This window comes from Homalodisca vitripennis, chromosome 2, assembly GCF_021130785.1.
Source record: "Homalodisca vitripennis isolate AUS2020 chromosome 2, UT_GWSS_2.1, whole genome shotgun sequence".
NCBI lineage: Eukaryota > Metazoa > Arthropoda > Insecta > Hemiptera > Cicadellidae > Homalodisca > Homalodisca vitripennis.
Window position 1 is genome coordinate 147,653,675 of NC_060208.1, and position 25,303 is coordinate 147,678,977.

At 31.3% G+C, this 25,303-nt stretch overlaps 1 protein-coding gene across 1 annotated transcript in view; it reads left to right on the plus strand.

The window, feature by feature from the left end:
* LOC124355844 overlaps window positions 1-25,303 on the plus strand; it is a 189,430-nt gene that overhangs the window by 132,041 nt on the left and 32,086 nt on the right. Inside the window, exons 12-14 of the mRNA XM_046806999.1 lie at window positions 1,906-2,086; window positions 2,485-2,683; window positions 5,078-5,191. Coding sequence (XP_046662955.1) covers window positions 1,906-2,086; window positions 2,485-2,683; window positions 5,078-5,191 — 494 coding nt within the window. The remainder of the gene's footprint in view (window positions 1-1,905; window positions 2,087-2,484; window positions 2,684-5,077; window positions 5,192-25,303) is intronic.

Sequence of the window (25,303 nt, forward strand, 5' to 3'; positions counted from 1 at the left end):
AATTAAAATTGAAATCTGAAATTACTGATACATGCCAAGTTTTTCCACTGTATATGTGTTCTAATGTCTCTGTATATGTGTTAAGTTTTATTCCCTTATCCTAATTAATGACATTGAGGGACAATGATCCATTACAAAAATATATCCAGTAATCTCATTTTGTATTGATTTAGTAGTAGCTTTGGTATTTTTGCTTTTTATTTTAAAAGAATTGTATATTTAAATTATAAAAAAGCCTTGTCAAACTATTGTAAAGATATTTGTGCGTTTCTGGAACAACTTATAGTCAAAGTCCTCTAGTTCCTCAAAGTTTTTAAAAATAAATTACATAAATTAATCGGTCAATCCATGCATACATGGAATAGTGTCTTTATTAATCTTTGACTTAAACATCTATAACTATTTAAAATCTAGAACATATCAATAACAATAATCAGTACTAAAATTAATTAAATTCCCTCTTTATGTGAGTTCTAACCTGTATACTTCTTCAAATTCTACTCAAGTACAGAGCCAAGGTAATCTAATATTCTTGTAGATTTTATTAAAATCTTTCATAAAGATATTTTCATTTTTTGATATTATTAGGAATCACATTTAGAAACGTATTACTCACATATACCTACTCAATACTATACAGGTTTTTAGTAAACCCTTTAAATCTGTATTGCTAAGAAACAATTTCACGATTTAATCTAATGTTATTGTTGTGTTAATGGTTCATCAAAATTTGATTTGATTATTAAATAAAACTGAGATTGTTTCATAGACATAAAATCCAAAAACAATAAAAATTATTTCAAAAAGATTTTTGCTGATTCAGAGAATTTCTGAATAAAAGCCGGCTTTATTGATGACCATCTTGATTTTAATTGTACCACCTCATACTGTTATGTCCTTCTTTTTAATTCTAGAATTATAGAAGATGTCTCGTTTTAAAGATATAATATATATGCGTCCAAATGCTTTTTAGGTTTTTAATATTGGTTATACTGAAAAATCTGTTTGTATTTCATTTTTTAATATTTGAAAACTATAAACTTTCACTAGAAATACTAAAAAAGTGTTAGACTGAATATTAAGGAGATAGTTAAAATGTGACATAGTTTGTAGTTATACAATCAAAAATAAAATTGTAAAAGTTTAACGTTGTTCTTATGGTGTAAAACTCAAGGTTGTTTCACTAAACCCGGTTCTTAAGCATAACTGGTATGGCTTTTTCTAGAAATTTAAAATATATCTTTTGTTGCTAAATAAGTATTAGTATTAGTATGACTTAAGTGGATCAGTATGCTTTAATCCCCCTATAGTGTACAAAGGGTTAGGTTTTGATTGTAATTTTTCACCTTTCTTTTTTTGAATTTATTTTTAATGTGGCAATATAAAACATTTAAAAATTTCAATTTTAGGTGAATAGTATGTATTTATTCTCAACTCAACCAAAGATCAGTACTTATTCAATTTGTTTCTTAAAGCCAATCTTAAATTTTTAAATGTATATAATATCCAAATAATTGTTGGCGTCTACAGTTATGTACAATAGAATTAAATCAGAAATTTCAATTATTCAAAGTTTTGTTTGGTTTTAAAACTATTCTCGTTACTAAATATTTAAAATCATGAGTTAAAAATGTAATGTAACTTACTAGTTTTAAATTACCAATTTATTATTATTCAGATCGAGATTAAACTTAAAACATAGTTTGTTGCACTCTTTGCACAATTTAATCAACATCTTTTAGTACCGTACTGAATCTTCCTGCCTAAAAATATCTATGAATCCACATTAAAAATATTTAACTGCTGACTTTCAACAAGTTGAAATTAAATTATAGGTTTGTAGTTGTTATAATAACATATTTGGACATTTGACAGAAATTTACATCCATGTTTCTTGTGTTATAGGTTTTGTTAATGAAGCGACAAATTACTGAAATAGAGAGAGAAATCGTAGAAAGAAGTAATCGACAGGCTGTGAATGTAAATGGTAAAGTGAATGGTGCAGAAGACAAGACTGATGTAAAGAAGATTTCTCCATCTATGATTGACCCTGGTGACATAGATCTTGAGTGTTTGGACCCACTAAGTAAGTTTTTTGTGTAGTACTAATATTTTGTTTAAGTTTTTACTTAAATATAACAAATTAAAGAGATGTATTTTTTAGAAATAATTAGATTCTTTATATTTAAGTTCTTATAAAATAAAATATAATTTGCACAGTGCTTTTGTAAGTTTTATACTTTGGGAATGGTATGAAATATATGATGAGTAGACACTTTCTACTTATAAGAACTTGAATGAGTATAAAATATGAATATTTGTTTCCAATAGCAATCAAACATTTTTATCAATGCATAAGGTGTTAACAATAATAAGAATAACAAAACAAATATTTTAATGTTTTGAAAATATAAAACTAGTCCTACTTTAGTGTCATGTTTAAATTGTTTCTCTTGTTTCTATTTCATCCCTTGACTGTCACAGGTGAGCGTACTCCCCCACCCCCTGCCCCACAGCCTCATCGCCGCCTGAGTGATCCACCGCCGCCCACAGTGGAGGCAGCTCTCAAGGACATCCGTCTCACTCTGCAGCGCACCAAGACCCTGCCCTTGCGGTCCACTCCAGCCGAAACCACCCCTGCGGAGCCTGACACTAGCCCGATCTGGATACCCAGGTACTCTTCCAGATATACTTTATCAATTTAATGCTAACCATTTATAATAATATGCATACATCCTTAAAAAGATAAACATAATCACACACTCACTCACTCACTGACACATAAAAAGAGGGATGACTCACTGGCGACTTAATTTTTCTTAATCACCTCCCATAAAGTGGCTGCAAACATTACATTTGAAGCATAAATGGGATTTGGACTGAAACCACCAAGTCTCAAATCCAAGGAATCTTCAACAAAGATTCGATTTTGAGAATTAAGCATAGGGATTCGACATTGAAATCTACGTAAATCCATCATGTCATTAATTATCGGCTGAACGACAATATACATAGTTCTGATCACTAAAACGTGTTTTTACCAAACTTTGTATTTTTAAAACCATTAATTATGCATATTTTTATTAAATAATTAATTATCATAATTTTATAAAAATATTTTCCTTCCAGTTAGTATGTTTGTGCAGGGCCGCAAGTCTGCAAGGTTTATTCGCGAATGACAGGTGATCGACATTACGCAAATTACCAATTGTGAAAAAGTGTTTATTGTAATATGTGTTTGAAAACCTTTATATAGATAACCTAATTAACAAATTATCGTTTTGTAAATAATGTTTTGCTTGCAGTTAAAATTTCATATAATTATTTTTGTGCATTTTGCGAGTCCGCTGCGTTTATTTTCAGATGACTGCTGATCCATATTGCGCAAATTCCGATTGCTAAAACGTGTTTTTAGTGTATTTTGTTTACAAAAACCGTTACATAGAAAACCTAATTAACAAATTAGTAGTTTCTAAATAATATTTTGCTGGCAGTTGGTAATTTCTATAATTTACACCATTTACCTTTGGTATATCAAGATTAATAACCGTACCAATAAAAAAATCATTAAATGACTTGGCAGTAGATTTAGGATCTTTAATTTGTGTACCATTGATTTTCAAAACAGGTCCTTCTCGGATTAAAGACTTTCTAATACCTAGTTCTTTATTTACCACTGGCCAAGCAGCTTTGGATTTATTCTCTGATTGACTATAAATTTACTGTTAACCAGTATTTTGGCATCTTTTACAATATTTTTGAACAATTTTTTAATTTTTTTACGTAATTTAAAAAGTCTTTGTTTTTGTTTTGCTTGGCTTCCCAGTGTAACTCTTGTTTTCTTTTACTTTATATTGTAATGCCCTCTGTAACCCAATCTAGAATAAATGTCTTTGCTTTATTTTCTTTCTTTAGCAGTTTACGGGGAAAGCAAGCATTAAATTCTGTTACAAAATTACTTAAGAAACTATTGTAATTAGTTTTAACATCCATACTAATGTCAAAACTTAGACTGTTCGGTTTCAAATTATTTACAAAGTATAGTTTTGTCCTTTGAAAAAATCTTTTTTTTAAATACACCTTTTTCCGTTTATTTAAATTACTAGTACTTATTTGAGGAAGGTTAACAAACAATGCACTGTGATCTAAAAGGCTAAAAGTCTGATATTGGTAGTAATTAGGCCTAAAATCTCATAACTTTTAAATTTAATTATATTGTCCACACAAGTTCTTGAAAATCTAATAGAGGAACCCTCAGTACAATTAATTGTCTTTATTAGCTATTTTGTGTAATCTATTTGGCCCATTAAAATTCAGAGTTAAACCAAGTCATTTGATGTTCCTTAAATTGAGATGAAAGGTTTTGTTCTTCTAAAACATTTATATTAAAGTCTCCAGCATCATCATTTTATTCTTAACTTCTTGTTTTTACATAAGAAGTAGTGCTTGCATCTTAAGCAAAAAGATTTTTTTGTATTATAATCAGGTACTGTATAAATAGATATAACAATTAAGTTTAAATTAATTTGTTCAACCAAAGAACATTCAAGAACCAGATCCTCTTTTAAAGAGAGCAACAAATCATATCTAGTTTTAAACATACAATTTTTTCAGCTAAAAAACAAGGCCCTCCTCTACTAGTACTTTCTCTTACAAAAATATCCCCTATAACACAGTTAGCTAAACAATGCCAAATATTTATAGAATCATTTTTAGCCAATGCTCATTAAGTGAGATAACTTTACCCTTTAACTCTAATTGTGAAAAGATTAAATTAAATTCTGAAATTTTGTTTGTATTTAAACCTTGAACATTGTTATGCTTGAGCCAACTAAAGTTTGAGGACAAATCTTCCCCAATATTAGGAATTTTACAATCTTCAATGTTGTAACTTTGAGAATTAGAAATACAGTTGATTAAGTTATGGTTTTAACTGTTAATGCAATCAAGTTTTTTTAATATTCCAGTTTACCCTTATCAGGTGTTGAAAAGCCCAAAAACCCCTCATTAGCCTTACACAAGTTACCTCCTGATAGTATACTACTTTATCCTTTCTTTAAAGTTTTTCCTGTTATAGGAGTAAAGGAGGGTTTCTCTTCCGAAGCTCCAACATTACTCAAGCTCACAGACACTTTGACTTGCTCCGACTGATCTCCCTCACATTCATTCGAAACTCCAAACAGCACTGTTGGTAGGTTTTGACCCATGCTGACTGAGGTTGCTGTGATCTCTTGCTGAATCTCTTCCTTCAGTTGTTTCACGAAAGCTGAATAACTAAGACCATTGTAAAGATTCCCACCAGGATTCTCATTGTGTTTAACAACACTCACTGTTGCATTTGTACTGCTGGAGTAGTATAATGTTCTTGACAAGTGTTTCAACTGGAATTTAGTCACGGGCGCATCCCATTGGAGAACAAATTAAATTTGTGAACTTCTTAAATTTGAAATCTTCTGCCATCAAAGTAAAAGCTTTTTCGTAGACAGTTAAGGACGGTTTCTTATTATTCTTATTATAAACTTCTTTTGTAATAAGAGATTAACTACAGCTCCAGTCTGAGATTGTTGATAAGCCAGGTTCTTATTGAGTTGGTCTGAAACTGAGGCCTTCCATTAACTTACCAAGTTTAATTAGTTAGCTTTCCAAGTTCTTATAAATATCAACAAAAGTATTTTTTTAAGCTGGCGTTACTGCCTCCAACAATAATTACTGGGCTGCCATCATCCACCAATGAAGCAAAGTCCACTGCTTGATTCAACACAGTGTTAGATCTAATGTAGCCGAAGATATCCGCTTTACCATTACTTTATTCTATGAGGTACATATTTGCCTTGACTGTCTGAGAAAAAAGGTAACCTTTATTGTTGTGGAAATTTAAGTATTATTGCTTTTTTTACTCTTGATTTTTATATTTTTCTTCTTTTTCTTTCTTTGTACAGCCTCTTTTGGTTTACAATCACTGTACTGAAAGTTGGATAGGTCTTCACTTTCCTTATTATCTGATGACGACAAACGGCTGTAGTATTAAATTTCTGACATGGTACAGATGTGGGTGCTGCTGATTCTAGTTGCTTAACCCTTTTCAGACCAGCTGTATGTAGCCAACTTTTACCTATCATGCTGTTGGTTTGTTTAGGTACTTCACCTGTGCAGTCTTGAGTTGGCATACTTGGTCTCCAAACAGTAGGCCTATCTTTCGGTGTGTCCAGAAGTCACTTACTCATTAAATGGAACAATAGCTTGCTATTTACATGGTCCTTATTTTCAATAACATAGACCAAAATTGCTCGCTTACATATGATGGCTAGTTCAGTGATACCTGGTAATGACGAGTCAAGCGAAAGCAACCCCTGCTGAGGCACTTAAAATTATGTGTTCAGCAGCAAAAATTATGTAGGTACCACAGTCGGTTGCGGTGGACCCCTTGTTTGTTCTGGATTTTTAGCCTCAGATTTGAAAGGTGCTAGCTGTACAGCCAAATGTTCTACTGCTTCTATGTTCAAATTGTTAAGCGAGACATAGTGAAAGAACTTCTGTCCATATTTACTGAAGACCAACAGACTCCAGTGTGTCCCCTCTGAAGTTTTTTCTTTTAGGTACTTCTTTATATCTTTAGTTGATAGTTGATGAATGTCTAGAATAGGGCTAAAGTCATCTAAAGACATTACAGCATGACAAACAGATGGGTCCATATCACAAGTTTGCTTGGTAAAATTGTGAAGTATGAACTAATTGATTCATCAGTTAACCAACTTTTTTACATTATTTACTAAATTTTCAGCTTAGGCTAGCTTATTTTTCAAAATTTTTACATCCTCAGAAAGTGTATTGTAATGTTTTACTTTATTTAAAGCTTTAGTATATTTGAGTTTCAGCTTGTAATTTCCCTTTATACACTTATCATTATCAATACTCATTATAGTTTGTGCTACATGTTTGGTAGTTTTTGATGCTGGCAGAAATTTAACATGTTTTTTTATCAGGTAGTTTAAGAGATGTAGTTGTCTTTTGGCTTTTTAGAGCTAATTTATTATTATTTTTGTTTACAATTTCTAACTCAGTTTTAACCTCAGGAGAGGAAGTTTGTTGCTGAGGTTTAATAGGGATTTCTTTGTTTTCAACCATATTTTTATATTAAAATTTCAAATTTAAACATAGCAGACGACATTTGAAAAACTTGTTAAGATTATCAGTTGGTTAGCAGACATCTAGAATGGTTGCTTATAAACAAAACCTTTACACTGAGCTATGAACTAGTGTTGCAATTAGGCAATTCATTGACAAACTATGACCTTTCATCTACAGGCGAAAGTACTTTATAGTAGTACAAACTTCAAGACTAAGACTACTTACTAGAATGTGATGTATGTATGCTATCTAAACCCTGACAGGTCAAAGGTGAGCTCTTCTTATCAGTTAAGCTTCAGTTCTGATAATAATATATCAACATTTTACCTGAAAACTTCCTCAGTTGTTTAAGGATTATTGGGAAACTGTCACTGAACTTGAAGATAAAACGACATAACTTCAAAGTGTGTAATTAGCTGCATAACTAAATATAAAATTTAAAATAGAATATTCATTTAAAACCACATTATAACTACAAAGTTTGAAGAGCTCTAAACATTGCTCTAAACTGAAGATGATTAAACATTCATGCATTGCAATTATTGTATTCAGTTTTAATAATATTCCAGTAGGCTTTAAATTTATTAGAATCATTGGAAATGATTTTTTTCAGTAGCATATTGTGTATAAAGCTATTTTACTTTGGTAAATTCTGTTTTCTCCAATATATACTTTTTTATGTTTATTTTCATCTAGTTTACCCTTATAAATTTTGTATTTGTCATAAAATAAAATTTCAAATTCCTTCATCTTTTTCAGTTCTGGTGTAAACCACTTGATATTTGGCTTGTTAGAATTTTGTAACTTAACCTGTCTAATTTTACAGTATTCGTTAAAAGAATTTGTCAAAATAGAAACAAAATATTTGCTAGCTTCTTCTACATCAGACATGAAATACAGTTACCTCCGTCTCTTAAAGCTAACATGTTTTTGGGATTTAAAATTGTTGTAGGAGTCAGCTTCCTAGTAATTTTACATATATTAACTGGATTTTCAGGCAAATGTATTTCAATAGCCCACTATCCCACAACATAAAACTCGTTGTGTGTTTGTTTATAGTATGTCGTTGATCTTTGCTAACATTTGTTGTAAGATTATTGAATACTGCATATCCCCTAGTTTGTTTCTTATTCAAGCAATATAGATTAAATGACCTTAACAAATTAAGGAAAGACTGTGTTCCTGAGGTTATTTTACTAGTACAGTCGAACCTTGATAAGACAAATTTCAAGGGCTACAGAAAAAATATTTCTTATCAAAGTATTCTTAATAAAGAGGTTCGTTTTATCAAGGTTTAATACTACCGTTATTAGTCTTATAGAGGTCTCTCCTCGCTCTGAGATAACTTCTGTAAAATGAGGATTTTTGTGGCCAATCTCTATAATGCGAATCATTGTTAACATAACTGAAAATATTTTTCAATGTAGGCCTAGGTCAAAAAAAGACTGCAACAATTTAAAAAAATACAGTATCTATGTATGTATTAAATCACTGGTACATGTGGTTATACATAAGAGATCTGTATTTTACAAAAATAAAAAATTGCAATAAAGTTTTGAAAAAAAACATGAATGTTAATTGTTTACCTGCATGAATGGTTGCCATATCCAAAATGGAATATAACTTGATGATAATTCCTGGAATATAATTAAAAGAAATTGTTCACTACACTTTCATTTGAACAATTTTTCTCCACAAAAAAACATTCCTAAGATTATTTGTTTTATAGAGGTTAATTAAGTCTTAGCCCGTTAATTAAATCATAAATAATCCGTCTTCTGGAAGTTTTTATTTAATTATTACATTGCATAGAGGTGTTTTTAGCATCCCCCCACCCCCCCCCCCCCCCACCCCCCCCCCCCCCCACCCCCCCCCCCCCCCACCCCCCCCCCCCCCCACCCCCCCCCCCCCCCACCCCCCCCCCCCAGTTTGTGGCATTCAATTCAGTAAGCTATTACCTTTAAAATTATGTATCACAAGGTATAGGCTTTTCCATTAAGAATAATCACGATACCCTCGGCATGAAACAGCCCCAGTTGGTGTTACAATAACAAAACATTGTTCCAAAAATTAGATGCCCAATCTCTATCACGGAATTGTTAAGAGGTTTCAAATTTAATATTTAAATTATTTAAAGGATTATATTTTGGGTGTTTCCAGACATAATATACACCCTGTATATATACTTATAGTAGGCAACCCGAGATGTCTTACCTTCGGTTAAATAGTGCCTACTTAAGAACCATTTAAAATTCACTTACCTACTATGGTCACAGTTTAGCTTGCCATATTGCCTCAGATCAAATTTTATATACGTTCGATTATCTAGTTCTCGAAATCGACTTGGTCAAAATCGTTGTTGACATAGTTTTTGAGTTTACCTTGTCCTGGATGAAGAAAAATTTACCACACATAAGTAGAACTGAAAAGCCTATTACGATCCTAGGGGAGAGGTCCTACCTACTTACTCAATGTACGTGTTCAGTATAAGAGCGGAAATTTTTATTAAGGTTTTGCAATTTTACAAAAATAATCGTTATTAAAAGTAATTGCGTTACACTTGTTTTTTGGACTGTAGCCAGGGAAATAATGGAATCGTTGAGGCATGTTTAATATTCATTTTCTCTGTTTTTCCATTAGGCCATTGTTAAAAAATGTAAACATCAAGATGTCAAGGCAGCCCACCAATTTAAAGTAACTTATGTGAAAACATTCATAACTGTTGTTGCTATTAAGTTTAGTTTTGTATAACAGTATTTAATGGCATTAGATGGAATTTTAATTCGTTACTGCTTGGGCGCAATCTGGAGTAAAATTTAATTGGACACCCTGTATATTAATGTTATTATTTACTTTCTGCATTTACCACTACCCGAATCAAGCACTGTTCTGTTTTTACATTCTTATTGATTTAAAAATTTCCAAAATTTAAACAGATATGTTTCAGAAAGTTTGTTACGATACTATAGCTGTCCAAGAGCTTGTCAATCAAATACATTTTTTGATCTTATCATAAAACATTTCCGAAATGTAAACAAAACTAATTTTTCAATTTTGAATTGCGGACTTTATTTGGTTGAAGATGAATGTGATTATGGATGGTTTTAAACAAGCCACTCTAAATGTTAATTGAGACAGGAAAAGCTATAAACCTGTTTCAAATTTCAGCACAATCCGTATAACAGGATTGTCAGCGTTGGATTCGAGGGACAAACCTCCAAACATCCAAACTTTTCGCCATTTATAATATTACGGGGATAATTCTTAAACATCAGGTTTATAAAGTCTTTGCATGACAGTGGTTATAAAAAGGTACAAAATTTGTTTAGTATCATGAGCTAAAGGGGGACGATTTTGATCGTCGAGTAGAATTTCATGAAATAATGATGCGGGACATTGACAATAATACAATTAGATTAAACAACATTGCTTTCTTAGATGAAGCAACTTTCATTTTAAACGGTAACAACGTTAACAGAGACAATGCTCATTATTGGGCTGATGTTAACACTCATTGGATAAAAGAGCAACATACCCAATGCCATGAAAAATTCAACGTTTTGGCTTGGCATTGTGAGGGATTAGTTTGTTGGGCCCTATTTTATTGATGGGAACCTTAATGCTGAGGTATACCAGGAAATGTTATAAAATCAGGGTTATCCAGCTATCCAAGTAGCAACCAATAACTGTAATGAAGTTTGGTTCCAGCAGGATGGAGCATCTCTGCACTATGGCCTGCATGTCCGCGAGTATTTAAACAATATTTTTCTAAATCGCTGTATAAGCAGAAGAGGAAGTATCGAGTGGCCACTAAGATCGCCAGATCTATCTCCACTTGATCACTTTGTGTGGGATCATATTACAATTGTCTATAAAACAAAACCCCAGTGCATTAATGACCTTAGGAACAGAATAGTAGCGCAAATTAAAAAAATCTAGTGTGAATTCATACAGTGTGCGGTTTCAAGCTTCTACAACAGGCTTGGACATTGTCAAACTATCCTGGGGGACAGCAGTTTGAATATCTGATATAAAAACACAGGTTAGTAAGTTTTAGCTGTTTTATTGCTTAACATAATTGTAATTACTAGTGCAACTGTAACTTTTACGTTTTAAAATTTTAATCTGCCCCTAACAAGCTCATTATGGGGAAATGGTTTCGCTTTTTTTTCTAGAGGTGGGTGTCCTGAGTTTCATTTTTCTATCTTTGTCCACTGAAGGTTGAGCAGGATCCATACATACTTTTAACTTAATTAATTTCAATGAGCTGACATTTTGTTACTGGGTTAAGATAGAAAAGCTCTAGATTCCATCGTTCTTCTTCTTTTATCAAGACCTTTCAAATGAGGTGACCTTTGGGGAAATGGGCAAAGTTGTAACAGTGACTAAAAATTTAACTTCTGTTTCCTAGAAAGGTGTTCCTGAGTTCCATCCCTCCATCTTTATCCATCAAACATTAAACAAAATGTACCCATACTTTTAACTCACACTGTACAGAAGGAACAATATTCATACACAAGAAGGAATACCAATAGCAATAACCAATTCCTTAGCAAGCCACTCAATTAAATTGTTAAGCATTTTACATGGGTTTGTGCATTCAAAATTTAAAAAATGTTAATGTCTAGTTAACCTCTATTTAATACATTTGACAGGGTGTTTTTCATCAACAAAGTTTACAGTATGATAAATTTATAAAATTGATTAAGGCATGTACCAATTACCGTTATATTTACAGTTTAAATTTATCGACATGATAAACCAATGTTTTATGTAACTTATAAAATAAAAACGTACATTAATTTATTAATATGAACAAGTTTTGATTAAGCATAAGATCAAACTACAAACTTTTGGATGTAGTTGCTTGTACTTAAAAACGTTTCCATAAATGATAATTTAAAAACAATGTTTTGCTAAAATAAAATAATAAATGAAACTGGAAAAACATAACAAGGTGACGTAAATACACTGCAACATATGGAGAAGAAAAATAGAAATCCAAGTATATCATCACAGTGCAAGCATTGAAGAAGGACGAAATCTCCAGTAAACATATAAAAAAAGTAATTAAACATAATTTTTTTAAACTTAAAGTAACCTTAGATATAAAATTATTAAAAACATTACATTAGGCATATAAATGCGGACTAGTTTTAATTGATCAAGTTGTGGGTACGACTGCTTACTAATCACATCGCAATGGCACAGTGGAAGGACAGGATGCCAGTGAGTGTATACACAGTGCTAGAGTAAACACCTGTACTCACTATAGGGGGGGGCCGGACACAGTCTTGGTACATGTCACTACATCGCCTGTGTTATCAAATTGGGTCCCACTCCACTGGCTCTATCACACATATTCACTACTCTGTCGCTGTCTTGCTTACAAACACAAGTGCAACCACACCAGCCCATAATTAAAACTTATCCTCCTACTTTTTACAATTTACTCACTTTAGGGTATAAACATTTTGGAAAATAATAATTATAATAAATTATGATTTTTAAAAAGCCCAATAAACTTAATAAACAAGAATAAAAATTATTAGTGAATTGTTTTAAATTTATTTAAATATAATAATAAATCTAAATAGTATAAACTCATTTTTGCGGGACAATGGTAACCATAAATAATTAAACACAAAAATTAATATTTATTAAACATTACCAATTCATTATTAAGTATGTTACTATTAAATATGATTACAAGTTACATATACTTTTCCATTGTGCTTTCCCAATTAAAAATTCTTTATCCTAACGAACAATTAACAAAACTTTAATGATTATTTTTTTTGTATATAAATGTTTTACATTTTATTAAATTTGAAGAACTAGTTGATTTAGATTATATTTTTTCCTGTTTTTTATAGAAGAACAAAATAAAATGTTCTAAATTTTTGTTTTTTTTTTTATAATTTTGCTTTATTTAATAATTCCTTTAGTTTAATTATTGGTTAATCAAAATAGACCTTAGAGACACAGAAAGCATGTAAAATGTTATTATTGAATGCATTAACGGAACAGTTGTAATATTTAACAAATTGACAAAAACATTATTAAATAACACAAAATTGTTTTAATACTTTGTAAAAGTGATAAATATTGGTATTTTATAAATTAAATATTCTTAGCAATGCTTTTAGTTTTCAACAAGGGTTGTGAAACTCTACCGACAGTAGTTAGCAAGTTACAGGCATGCACAGGGCATTTTTATATAATGAACAGATTATTGAAGAAATTAATACAAATAAAATCAGGGTGTTTTTCTGCTACCTTCTCATCGTAGAAGCCATGGTCATCGGTCCGTTGTTGTCCGAGCAGCCGGTCAGTCTCGAGGTCGGTGTTCCGGTTCATCTGCAACCGGCACAGGACTCACCGTCACTGCCACACAACCACAACCGTGGTTACACAAGGTGGCATGACACTTATATGAGTTATCCTATTTTATTTTTACACTCTCTTTGTTTACTGATCTACCATTTAATTCACAATTGCAGAGATAATAAATCTAGACATTATGTGGTAGAAACATATTTAATGAAATCAACATCATTTTAGATAGCGAAAATTTGTGTTACAAGAATGCAAATTTTCCTCCAACTTACAGGTATGTTTTCATGAAATTCAAAAGGTCAGGTTTTTTTAATTAATAGTATTGATTGTTAATTTATTAATAAATAGCAAAATTCTACACATCCATTTACACTTTTCATTGTAGGTCCTTGAGTGATGAGTTCAAGAGGAAAAAATACTTAATAGTTAGTAAAATATTTTCACTTTTTACATTGACACTTCCTTTACTGCCTAATTGTTATGTAAATGACTGTGACATGTTATGGACGTAGAATGATGGATCCTTCCAAGACCACTATCAGGCATTCCCTGCATTCTGTTTGGTATAATAATAAAAGTGCCTGCTTTGAATTTTAATATGACCTAATGAATGTCTTGAGCAAAGGATTTACATTAAGTTTTACTAGAAAACTTGGCCATTCTACTTCAGAAACATTCTTTAGGATACACAAATATCTTGATGATGAGTCTAAGGGTAATACTTGGATAAAAGCGTGGTTTTGTGATTCAACGATGGACGCATTTCAGTAGATAGTGAGCCCTGATCTAGTAGGCCTGCAACGGTCAGAAATCCTGCAAACACTGAAAATGCTTGTGCAGCAATCAACAAAGACCATCAATTGACTATATGGTGATGCTATCATCTCAAAATCTACAGTTTTGTGAAATTTCTACAAAATGAAAATTTGAAGGATGATCTGTTTCCTTAGCTATTGATGGACAATCAATAGATTTGCTGTGGTGAAATTGCACAAGAGAATCTGAATTTGTTAGATAATGACCAGGATATTGTTAAAACACCTTCACTACGGCTGCATATTGAGCAAGACAAACAACTCGCACTGAGATTGTGCGCTGTAAGGTGTCTACCACAGTCAACATGTTAAACTATTGTACAATAACTGTCAAACTATAATACGAGGAGTTAACACAATCACTGTGACTCCATACTGAGCGAGGCTGACAACTCGCACTTTTAACAAAGTTATTACTGGTTGACAAGACATGGGTTTATGGCTATGATCTGAAACAAAAGCTCAGTTTTCACAGTAGAAGGCTCAAGTGGTATAGTAGGTGCGGTGGTTTTTCCAGTTAATTATTTTTTATAGCTTCACATGCTTAATTAATAGTTATGCCAATTTTTAGGATTGACCTACCTTTTCTACTTGATAGCAGAGGAGTTTGTATCAAATTCAAAACTGAGACCACAATTTTGGTATTGATATCAAAACCACATCTTTTTATCGCCTTATCTGCAATTACAGTGCAACCTCATTTAAGTCGGACTAGCCGGGACCGCGGCCGATCCAACGAAATTAAAATTCGGGTTAATCAAAGAAAAAAGTAAAGAACCACGTATACAAACAATGCAATATTTATTGCAGAAAATACTTAAAATACATACCACGAATAAAGTACAATACACTATATAGGCTTCCAGTTTAATTTTTCTGAAAGAATTTTGTTAATTTGAGTTGCATCAGCTTTTGAATGCCGTTTTCATGCCGTGCGGTCACGCATCCTTTTCAACATGAGAAACCTCGGCCGGTGTTGTCTTTTCTTGTTGCTTCAAGTGAAACATAATGAGATGCCGTTTCTACACGGCTTATAACTGCAATATTTTCAGTGTTTTCTTCATCAGTATCCTCCCTGTTATTGGCATCTTTATCGCAACAAGTCGCAATACATGTAATTATTTCATTCTCTAATCAAACTATCTAGTAATAAACCCATAACTTGCGCCCCACGCCTGGCAGGTCTAGGCGAATTGACAAAAAACTAATTATTAAATTTTCCTGAAACTGATAATCGGGTTATCCGAAGATCCGACTTAAAAGAACGTTGCACACTGTAAAATGCTTTATCACCCCATTGGGGAAGAAACGCATGCTGGTTACGGTTACCGAGCATTGTCCTGACTGTTTCCTTGTGGTAAATTTTACACCACCCTGGATCCAAATTTTAACAATTAACTATTTCCAACTTTAAGGTATTTTACCACTTAAAAACAGATTGGCTTTTATAACAGACCTTCTAAAATGTTATGATTGGGAAAATGCACTGGGATCAATTACATTTTAGTTGCAAAGAAAGAAATTTGGTTTTTTTGTATATAATTACCAAAGAATTTTTGAAAATAGTAGAGAATTGTATTAATTTATTTAAATCAAGTGTGTTGGAGTAAATTTTTGAGGAATATTAAAAAAAGTAATGACTGGTTACAATAGTGAACTGACTATTAAATGAAAAGACGAATTATTAATATTCTTAGAGCACATAAATATTAAAAACTAGCCTTGGGCCTTCCCCAAAAAACCCAAAGAGATAATTTAGATGATTTGTGAGGAAATCACTACAAGAAGAGAGAAGCATAAATATAAGATAACACAAGATCCTTATTGCAAAACAGTAATAACAAGTAACCCAAAACTGCCTTAGGGGACTGATAAAATCTAAGAAAAACCTCGAATACCACAAAATACACCTGAATCTTTTTGTTTCCCCCCACCCCCCCCCCCCCCCACCCCCCCCCCCCCCCACCCCCCCCCCCCCCCACCCCCCCCCCCCCCCACCCCCCCCCCCCCCCACCCCCCCCCCCCAACTCTACCTTCAGTAATCACATCGTTCCCATAAACTTCACAAAGTTGATAATTAATCTGAATTGATTTACTGTGCTTCACCAAAAAACACAAAAACCGTATTACCGACCGTATTTCACAACTCACGGAATTCTCAATTGTTTTAAAAATTTTAAACTGCTATTGAAAAACAACAAGGAGCGATAGTAACCTCTCACTAGCAAGGCTAAATAGGCACTGAACGGTAAAATACCCTAACATAAAAATGGCCATGATAGTATCCTCTAGTGGCTACAGAGTGAAAACAAATTTACTTTCTGGATAGCCCTCGTATAAACATTGTTGATGGCACGTAAGCCAAAATCACAGGACCAATTCATTGTAATGGTGCCAGTGTGCAGCTGATGAACTAAAGAAACAAATGCACATGTGCAGTGTTAACAGTAGTGATGCTAGAACATTTAAATGAAAAGCTACCTTTAACAATGTGTGTGTGTGCATTTAATAATAAACTGTGTAAGCATCAAATTATAATTTGGCTTTAGTTTTGTAAATATTTCTCTGCTTGGTCCTAAAATAGTTGAGGGACAAAATGTGTTATGTTTATTAATAAAACCAAATACAAAAACTTACCAAATTTGTGTGTCTGTGTATGTATATATATAAATCTACTTTTGAAGAATTGACAAACTTGTAATTTTTTTAGTGAAATGTACAAAAACTAGATTGTGGCTAGACATCAATAAACAAGAAATTGTTTGAAAACAAAATATTTGTGATGTAATATATCACACTATTGAAATATTTAAATAACCTAAATTGTATTAACACACAGACCATGCTCATGCTATGTTTAACATATATATATATTATATATAGTTGCAATCCATCATGCATTTGTTGTTGTAATAAACTTACCATTAGTTTCCATTTTATTAAATCCCAAATATAAGCAATGCAAAAAATGCCACAGTTAAAAAATTTTCAAAAATGTATTTTCACATTTTGAATGCTAGTAAATTAGCATGTTCATTTATTTTACACAGTCATATCCAACACTTCAATACTGTCTGAATATGTATCATAATGTTAAACAATATTAATTTTATTTTTTCAGAGACCAAGGAATGAGGAAATCAATTCCATTGTGAATTATACAATTTACTGACATTTCAGATTCAACATGATAAAACTTTCCTGATTGTAATAACTGAAAATTGGAATGTCAATTACTTTAAGAAAACTATTTTATTTGTTTAACTACTACAAAGGCTTACATTTTAGAAAGAAAGGAAAAATTATTACTATTCACCCACACACCACGTTCATAGAAAGAATAAAACATTTTTAATAGACATTCTTATAAGTTAAGTATATTATTCTTACAAGATAAATTATTAGCAGTGTAATCAATCAACATAAAATATGCAGATGTTAGTAGTTTTACAATTAAACTTCAGATAATTACTATTTAACGTGTTCACGACGACGGCTTATTTCCAAATTTCTTAATTTGCCGTCTAAGTTTTCAATAATAATGGCTCTAAAAACCGTAATAGTCTTGTTTACATTAAACGTCTTAAGTATAACACAAGAAATGTGTGTGTAGGCTTCATAATTTGCATATACAAAATTATTTCAACATTTTTTCTTTGTACCCGAAGGGGTACCTAAAAAAATTATTTTTACTTTACAAATTAAGCAATCATGTGCCCAACGGGGTAGAAAATAGTCCCCCTCCTAGTGTTTTGTATTTATTTAAGCGCAGGATCACATTTAACAAACCACCAATACAAACAATAAGAATGCAATTAGGAAATGCTTAGCAACATGTACACCATTGGGCGCCCGTCGTGTTTTTAACGAAAGTCAAGTGTGTACCCGATCGGTTAACAACGGCAGTTTGTGAAAGATCACGTGTACCTGATGGGGTACACGTCATTGTGAATGTGTTAAATATTCTATTGCTTCCGCTATAACAGTAAAGTAAAAATTATATTTTTTATCATACTGCACAAATAACAGCTGTTTTTTGATACCTAAGTTGGTCCATGAAGTCACTTTGCCTTATACAGAGATCTGAAAAACTCAGCTGGTTTACAATTTTACTTTGTTGTTTCAGTACAAGTAGGCTAAATAACAGCAGTTTTTTATATGTACACTTAACTTTAACTTAACAGTTTGATTATATGAATGTTGAATTTAGCTCCAGTTCACCTTCCTCTTAGTGCAGTGCAGTCTGTGACAGCATCAGATTTCAGAACAGGAAAGTGAAACTAGAGCTACGCTCAACATTTACATTATTCAACCCTTCCCACCACAGCTTCGTTATGTGTATAAATATCATTATATTGAGTTATTACATAATAAAACTTAAATGAAGCCAATTATATGTTTTAATTTAATTTGCTGTATGATGAAAACATCGTTTCATCATATGGAGCAAAAGTGTCTTAATCATATTTCCGAACTCGTCTTTGCCTCGCTTGTAAAACATTATTGCGCACCGAAAACAACCACAACTTTCTAGTATTGATAAAATTACTATTATGGCACTGCATTTAATATTGTTAATTTAATACGAATAGAATAAGAATTTGAAAATCTATACATATGTATCCTGTAGTATCTAAAAAAATTTTCACAATTACTCCCACTACCAATAGTGGCTGTAAAAATGTGCCACATACTGTTTCCAAATATGACAGCACGGTCATAAAAAAATTATTTTAAATAACAAGTTACTAAACAAATTAAATTATATTTGAGACTTTTACCTTCTTTATTTCTCCCTTTCTTCTTTCCACCTTCCTTCTCCTGTGTAAAAAAAAATAACATGAATTAAAAAATGCTAACATAATTTTATTAATAAAATAATTCTAAGAGCAATATAAATTAAAACTATGTTTAATAAACTACAAAAAAAATACAAGGCGTGTTTTTTAAGTAATGTTTTTGAAATTCCGTCACTTTTTTGTTGGTATCACATGACTGTAACAGTGTATCTACTACATCTGTTGGCAAAACACAGACACCATTAAAGCAATAATCAATATTGCTTACTTGTATATGCGTATTTAAAATGTCTCTGTTGATTGAGAATCCTACCAATGTGAAATACGCATTATTATTCATTTTTAAAGTGGTAAAGGATTGAAAAAGCACTTCAAAGTCACTGTCAGATTTGTGAAATGTACAAACAAAACATCATGAATGATGTAATGGTATGCAATAAGTAAGAGCTTTCAAAGATAACTGAAAGAATGTTAATGATGAGGAACAGAGTGAGCAACTCTAAGTGATGATCACTAAGATTTGGTGCAGAAATGAAAAAAAAAGTGAAAATGGACGCATCCAATTTCTTTGTTATCAAAAGAATTTCCACAAGTTTCAAGAAATTTATATTTTTGAAGTTTAGTGCTTTTTTAATTTCCATTTGTGATTAAAAAATGCCACATTTTACTACTTGATCTGGACACAATTTAAATTTGTGTTGCTTGATCTATGATCCAATAGCATCATTAATACATTACAATTTTTACTATGGACTAAATGATTCATAATTAATTGTGGCCTGAATGTACTGGTAGTCCAGTTATGGTAGTTTCAAAGGCATAAACATTAAAGGTAAGTTTCAATTTGTAAATATAAATAATATGCCTGGTTTCTATCAACAAGTAAAGCTATTACATCTACTATTAAAGAAGATAGAATAAAAAATAAAAAATTTTTAACAACTGTGGTGACATTGTTGTCATATCCACAAACCAAACGACTTGCAGGTGTGGCAGACATCTCTATGAACTAGAATGCAGTGTTCCGATGTTTAAAATAGACTAGTGTTTAAAATATGCTATTGACTGACCAGAGAACAACACAGCAAATGTGCGTTGGCAGTCTATATGTAGAGCCCGATCGCTGCATATTTCTGGTGCCTAGTATATAAATTTAGATTTTTTAATGTATGGTAATGTGGTAATGATAATTTTAAAGCAGGCGGCAACTTTTATGACAGTGGTATTCAAGACTTGTATGCTATACATGTCTTGTGTTAAATGTAATAATGTAAAAAATGTAGATAAAATTGCAGGCTTTAATTTAAAAATAAAATTTTTTATATACAACTTACTTATTTTTTGTATACACCAAAATGCTACATACTCAAAAAACACACCTAGTATTAATGAGCTATATTTATTTATGATCTGAAAACTATTAAAGCAACTAAATAAACAACATTTTACATTAAAGGATAACCAGAGCTAACAGTTAAAAATAAATAAATAAAAAATGTTAAAAGGACATAAAAGTGATATTTATTACTCTATGAGGGATGGGTTATTAACTACAAGGTAATATTATTATTACAACTTAAAAATACATAAAAACAGAAATATCCAGTTTTTTAAAATATAACAATGTCAGTATTCATGTTTTTAGTGATTTACAAGTTAACCAAAATTGTTGGATATTAAATAAGTTTCATATATATAATGTAATGCACTGCAGGAGTGCTGTGCAAAATTTTGGTTTTGTGTAGACTGTAAGTTAAAATGATTTTTTCTATAAGAATTTATATTTAAATGAGGCAAGTACAAATTGCTAAAAAAATTTAAAACAAACAAAAAAGGCAAAGCACACTACAAAGCACTCATTTAAGTAAGACACAGCATATCATATCTATGAAAAATATTCTTGTTAATACAGTAATAGGAAGAGTATAATTTGTTATACAAAATTAAGGATAACACATTAGGTGTCAGATGCTTTTAATTCTGTTACCGCAGTCAGCACAATGTTGAAGAAGTTATATGGTAATGGCAAGGTCTTTAACGAAAAATATAGGTTTAAGTGGAGATAAATCACTTCACCCCACATCTTCTGTTACGATCCCAATGATTCTATGCTGAACATCTCCTGGTAACATGGCAATGAAATAGTTTGAATGACAACACCTCATGAACTGTAAGCAGTTTAAACCTTTTTTCCCAAGTATCTCGTCTCAAACAATCTCTAAGTATCTCTAGAAATGGTAAATTATCTACTCCTGCAGATCTGATGAAAGTGAAAGTGTTTAATTAAAGATGCCAGCTTTGCTCTTAATGAATGATTCAATGGATCGAAGCGATTCTATCAATAACTACAAAGCATTTTTTTATACAATTTATAAACAACATGCAAACAACTGTCTGGATCTTAGTCCTGACCCCAAATTGTAAATGATTTTGAAATACAATTCAAACACAAAGATTATGTACTTAAAACTGTAATAATACTTTCACAACACGTTTTTTGAATCATACTTTACGCTCGGTGTAAAGCTGAGTGTATTAGAAATGATACATCCTTTGATCCTTTATACCAATTTTCAGATATTTCTACAGCAATTGTACATGTGTACATTTTTATGGGTCTTAAACACTACTACTGTGTTTATCTCAGAATTTTTTTCTTCTAAACTCCTCAAATTATATTGGCCCATATAAGTTACTGGCTGCCTATTTTCTGGTTTTGTAAACATTCTGTAGGGAGTTTTTTTTATAAAATCAAAATTATATAGAAATTAAATAAGAATTTTGGCTATATAAAAATAAATATATTCAGAAAACATCACTGATAAATAAGTTTTTACACAAACCAGGCCAATCATACCGTAAAATTGTTGTTTTTTGTAGCTTTAAAATATTCCAGGATAGCTAAAATACAATACAATTTGAAGTTTTTAAACATGTGTATGTTTAAGGAATATGTTAAAGTAAATGGATAAGTACTGAAGGGGTAGAGAGTGCAGTGAGTTACAAAATTGTTCTGTAATTTATAGAAATAATAACTAACAAAACATTAGTCTAAAATAAATTCTACTAACAACATATTTTGTAAACAATTTATAAAGACACTGCAGAAAGGTATGTCTATGGTATGTAACTCATATAGATTTTTTGTATTTTAACAAATGAAACAACAATAACGATGTGACAAATTGATGGTACAAATAGAAATGAGATTTGAGTGGCTATGCATAAAAAAGAAATAAGAGCAGAAAGAAATAGCAGCATTTAATTTTATGATATTAACTGGCATTGCCATAGTTAAAATTAATTTGCAAGCATTATATTGGTATAATATATTGGATTCTACTTCTATAGTAGAGAAAGGCATGGCAAATCAACTGTTATCTGCCAACTAATGGCTGTGTTTATTATCACCAGTTAATTTGGTGTAATAACCTTTCTAAATGAGGAATCATTTCCAGTTTCCCTGTTGAGTAAATTATTACTTTATACCAGAACAAGTAGTGTGTTAGATAGAAATGGCTTTATATACTTATTCTTTTAAATAAATTAATTTTTTTTAAATATAAAGATAGAAAAAGAACTTTTGAACATTTTAAACTCTATATAAAAAAAACTATATATATACGTTCAAAAACCTCAAAAAAGTGTAGTACACTAACTATTTTGGAATACTTTTAAATATACAGAAAGAACATTTTTACAGCATGATTTCCCTCAATTTGTAATAAAAAATATTTCTCACAAGCTTCTTTACCAGTAAAGGTTTTGAATAAACATGTTATATAGCCAAAATTCTCATTTTTTTGCTTTATATAATTATGATGTTTTGTTATGAGTTATTATCTTATTATGATGTGTAAATTAAATGTCTAAAAATAATAATGCATGTTAAATTTTACAATTAGAGACACAACCACTTGTACAATCTACCTTTCTTTCGACTAAACTGGAAAAGATATTAATTTTTCATTCATTATTTTTTACACGTGTTTTTATCCGTTACATCTACGTTTACAATGTGCTACCCAAAAGCAAATACAACATTACTAGTTTATCAACAAATCTACAGCTGAAAATAGTTATTAGCAAAAATACAGATTAGAGAAAGATTCTCAGATTACAATACAACAAACCTACATATTTATTTATACACTAAAAATATTTAAATAGCTACCGGAGTATTGAAAAATCAATGACCTTCCGTCTCATCCAAATAGATGACATGCAGAATTTTTTTATCTACAACAAAATTATTTGTGAAATTATAAAGTTATCTTTTAACAGGTTCAATTCCATTGACAAAATACAATTTTTAAAAGAACAAATAAAAATATACAAGAGGACATTGCTTCCAAAATAATTCACACTAAGCGTTTCATATATTTACCAAAATGGATGAGAATCTGTAAATCTAGACTTTTAATTATTCAATTCTTTGTGTTTTATGTATTCCATTAGAAGTGTTCTGTCATAAAATAATATTGTTACACAAAATACTACAATTAAATTAGTAACAAATTCTTTTGTATTTATATTTAATAGTAAATATTAAAAAACGATAAATAAATAAACTTTATGCTGTTAATATTAAAATGTTCAAGAATGGATAAGATCTGTTATAGGTAATGAACAAAAAAAGATTCAATAAAAACATCAAATCAAATTAAAAAACTAACACAAATAGACATTTTTAAAAAGCGACAGAATTGCCAAAAATTTATTGCTATATGGAAAATAAAAACCATTGGTAACTTCAATCTACTATGTTTTGAGATACAAAGTGGAAAATATCATGAAAATTATTTACAAAAAAACCAAACAGAGAAAAATCGACAGAACGGTACACAATCTGTGTAGAAGGATAAATATAAAACCACATTATTCACACCCGGGGTCCCAGGTAACCTGGTGGGCGCCAAGTAATGATTTTTCCCCAATCTTTTACTCTCCCAGTAAACCAATTGGAAAAGTGTTATGAAACTATGTTATTTACTCTTCTTGTTAAATTTTTTATAACTTCCCATGGGTGTAATATTATACAGAAAACGAACCATGGTAAAAAGTGTTCCTTAGAGATAAAAGAATAGATAGAAAAGAAAGTAAGATAAGTAACTGATTTTTGAAGTTATGTAAATTTAAAAAGTTTTGTTAAAATAAAAAAATGTTTAATCTACATTCTATTCCTTTTTTTAAAGCAAAATACTGATTTTAACATGACTAAAAATTCTGTATTCTCTAATAAAAATTGATGTAGTTTTTAACAAAAACATTTAACTTTTTTCTTTTCTGAGTTAGTAATTCTTTGGAACTTTACACCAATAAAGCAACATTTGAAAGCTTTAAAATTGTCAACAGTATAATGTAAGCAAATTCCCCCCCACCCCCCCCCCCCCCCACCCCCCCCCCCCCCCACCCCCCCCCCCCCCCACCCCCCCCCCCCCCCACCCCCCCCCCCCCCCACCCCCCCCCCCAAGTTTAATTATTCTTCCCGACCCATAGAGAGTACAGTGTCGACCCGCATACATTACACTATCTTCTAAATTTTTTTCCACTAAATCATTTATTGCAAAAGGGTAAACCTTTTAACTGGAATCTGAAGTGTGTAAAAAGTTTCAACAAAGTAAAACAAAAAATTATTAGTGACAGTGTACTTGTATACTTTAACCAGGAAATGGGTTAAAGTATATTCTATCCCTTTTTGGCAACTGACGCAACTCCAGTCAGACTAGGTGCAGTTCTATCTGATAGTTATAGCAATGGCACTGGAAGACCAATAAGTTTCATTTCGCGTATCTTAACACCATGTGAACGTAAATACAGTTAAATTAACAAAGAAGCAACAGGTATATTTTAGGACTGAAGAAATTCTTCTCTTACAGCTATGGAAGGATGTCTATTCTAGTAAAGGATCACAAACCATTGGTATCCATTTTTCATCTAAAAAAAATCAACCATCAATATCAGCTGCAAGGATATTTAATTATGCATACTTTCTCTCAGGCTTCAATTACAGTATAGAGTTCAGAAAATCAGATGTTTCTCAAATCTCAATCTTTCTTTTTTACGCCAATCACACCGGATGAGATAGAAAAAAGCATCATATCGATGAAAACCAAAAAGTTTTTGGGTGTTGATGAAATGTCCGCTTGGTTGTTGAAGCAATGTTACGGTTGTTTTCTAAATCCAATGTGTATTCTGTTCAATGAATCAATTGCAGGTGGT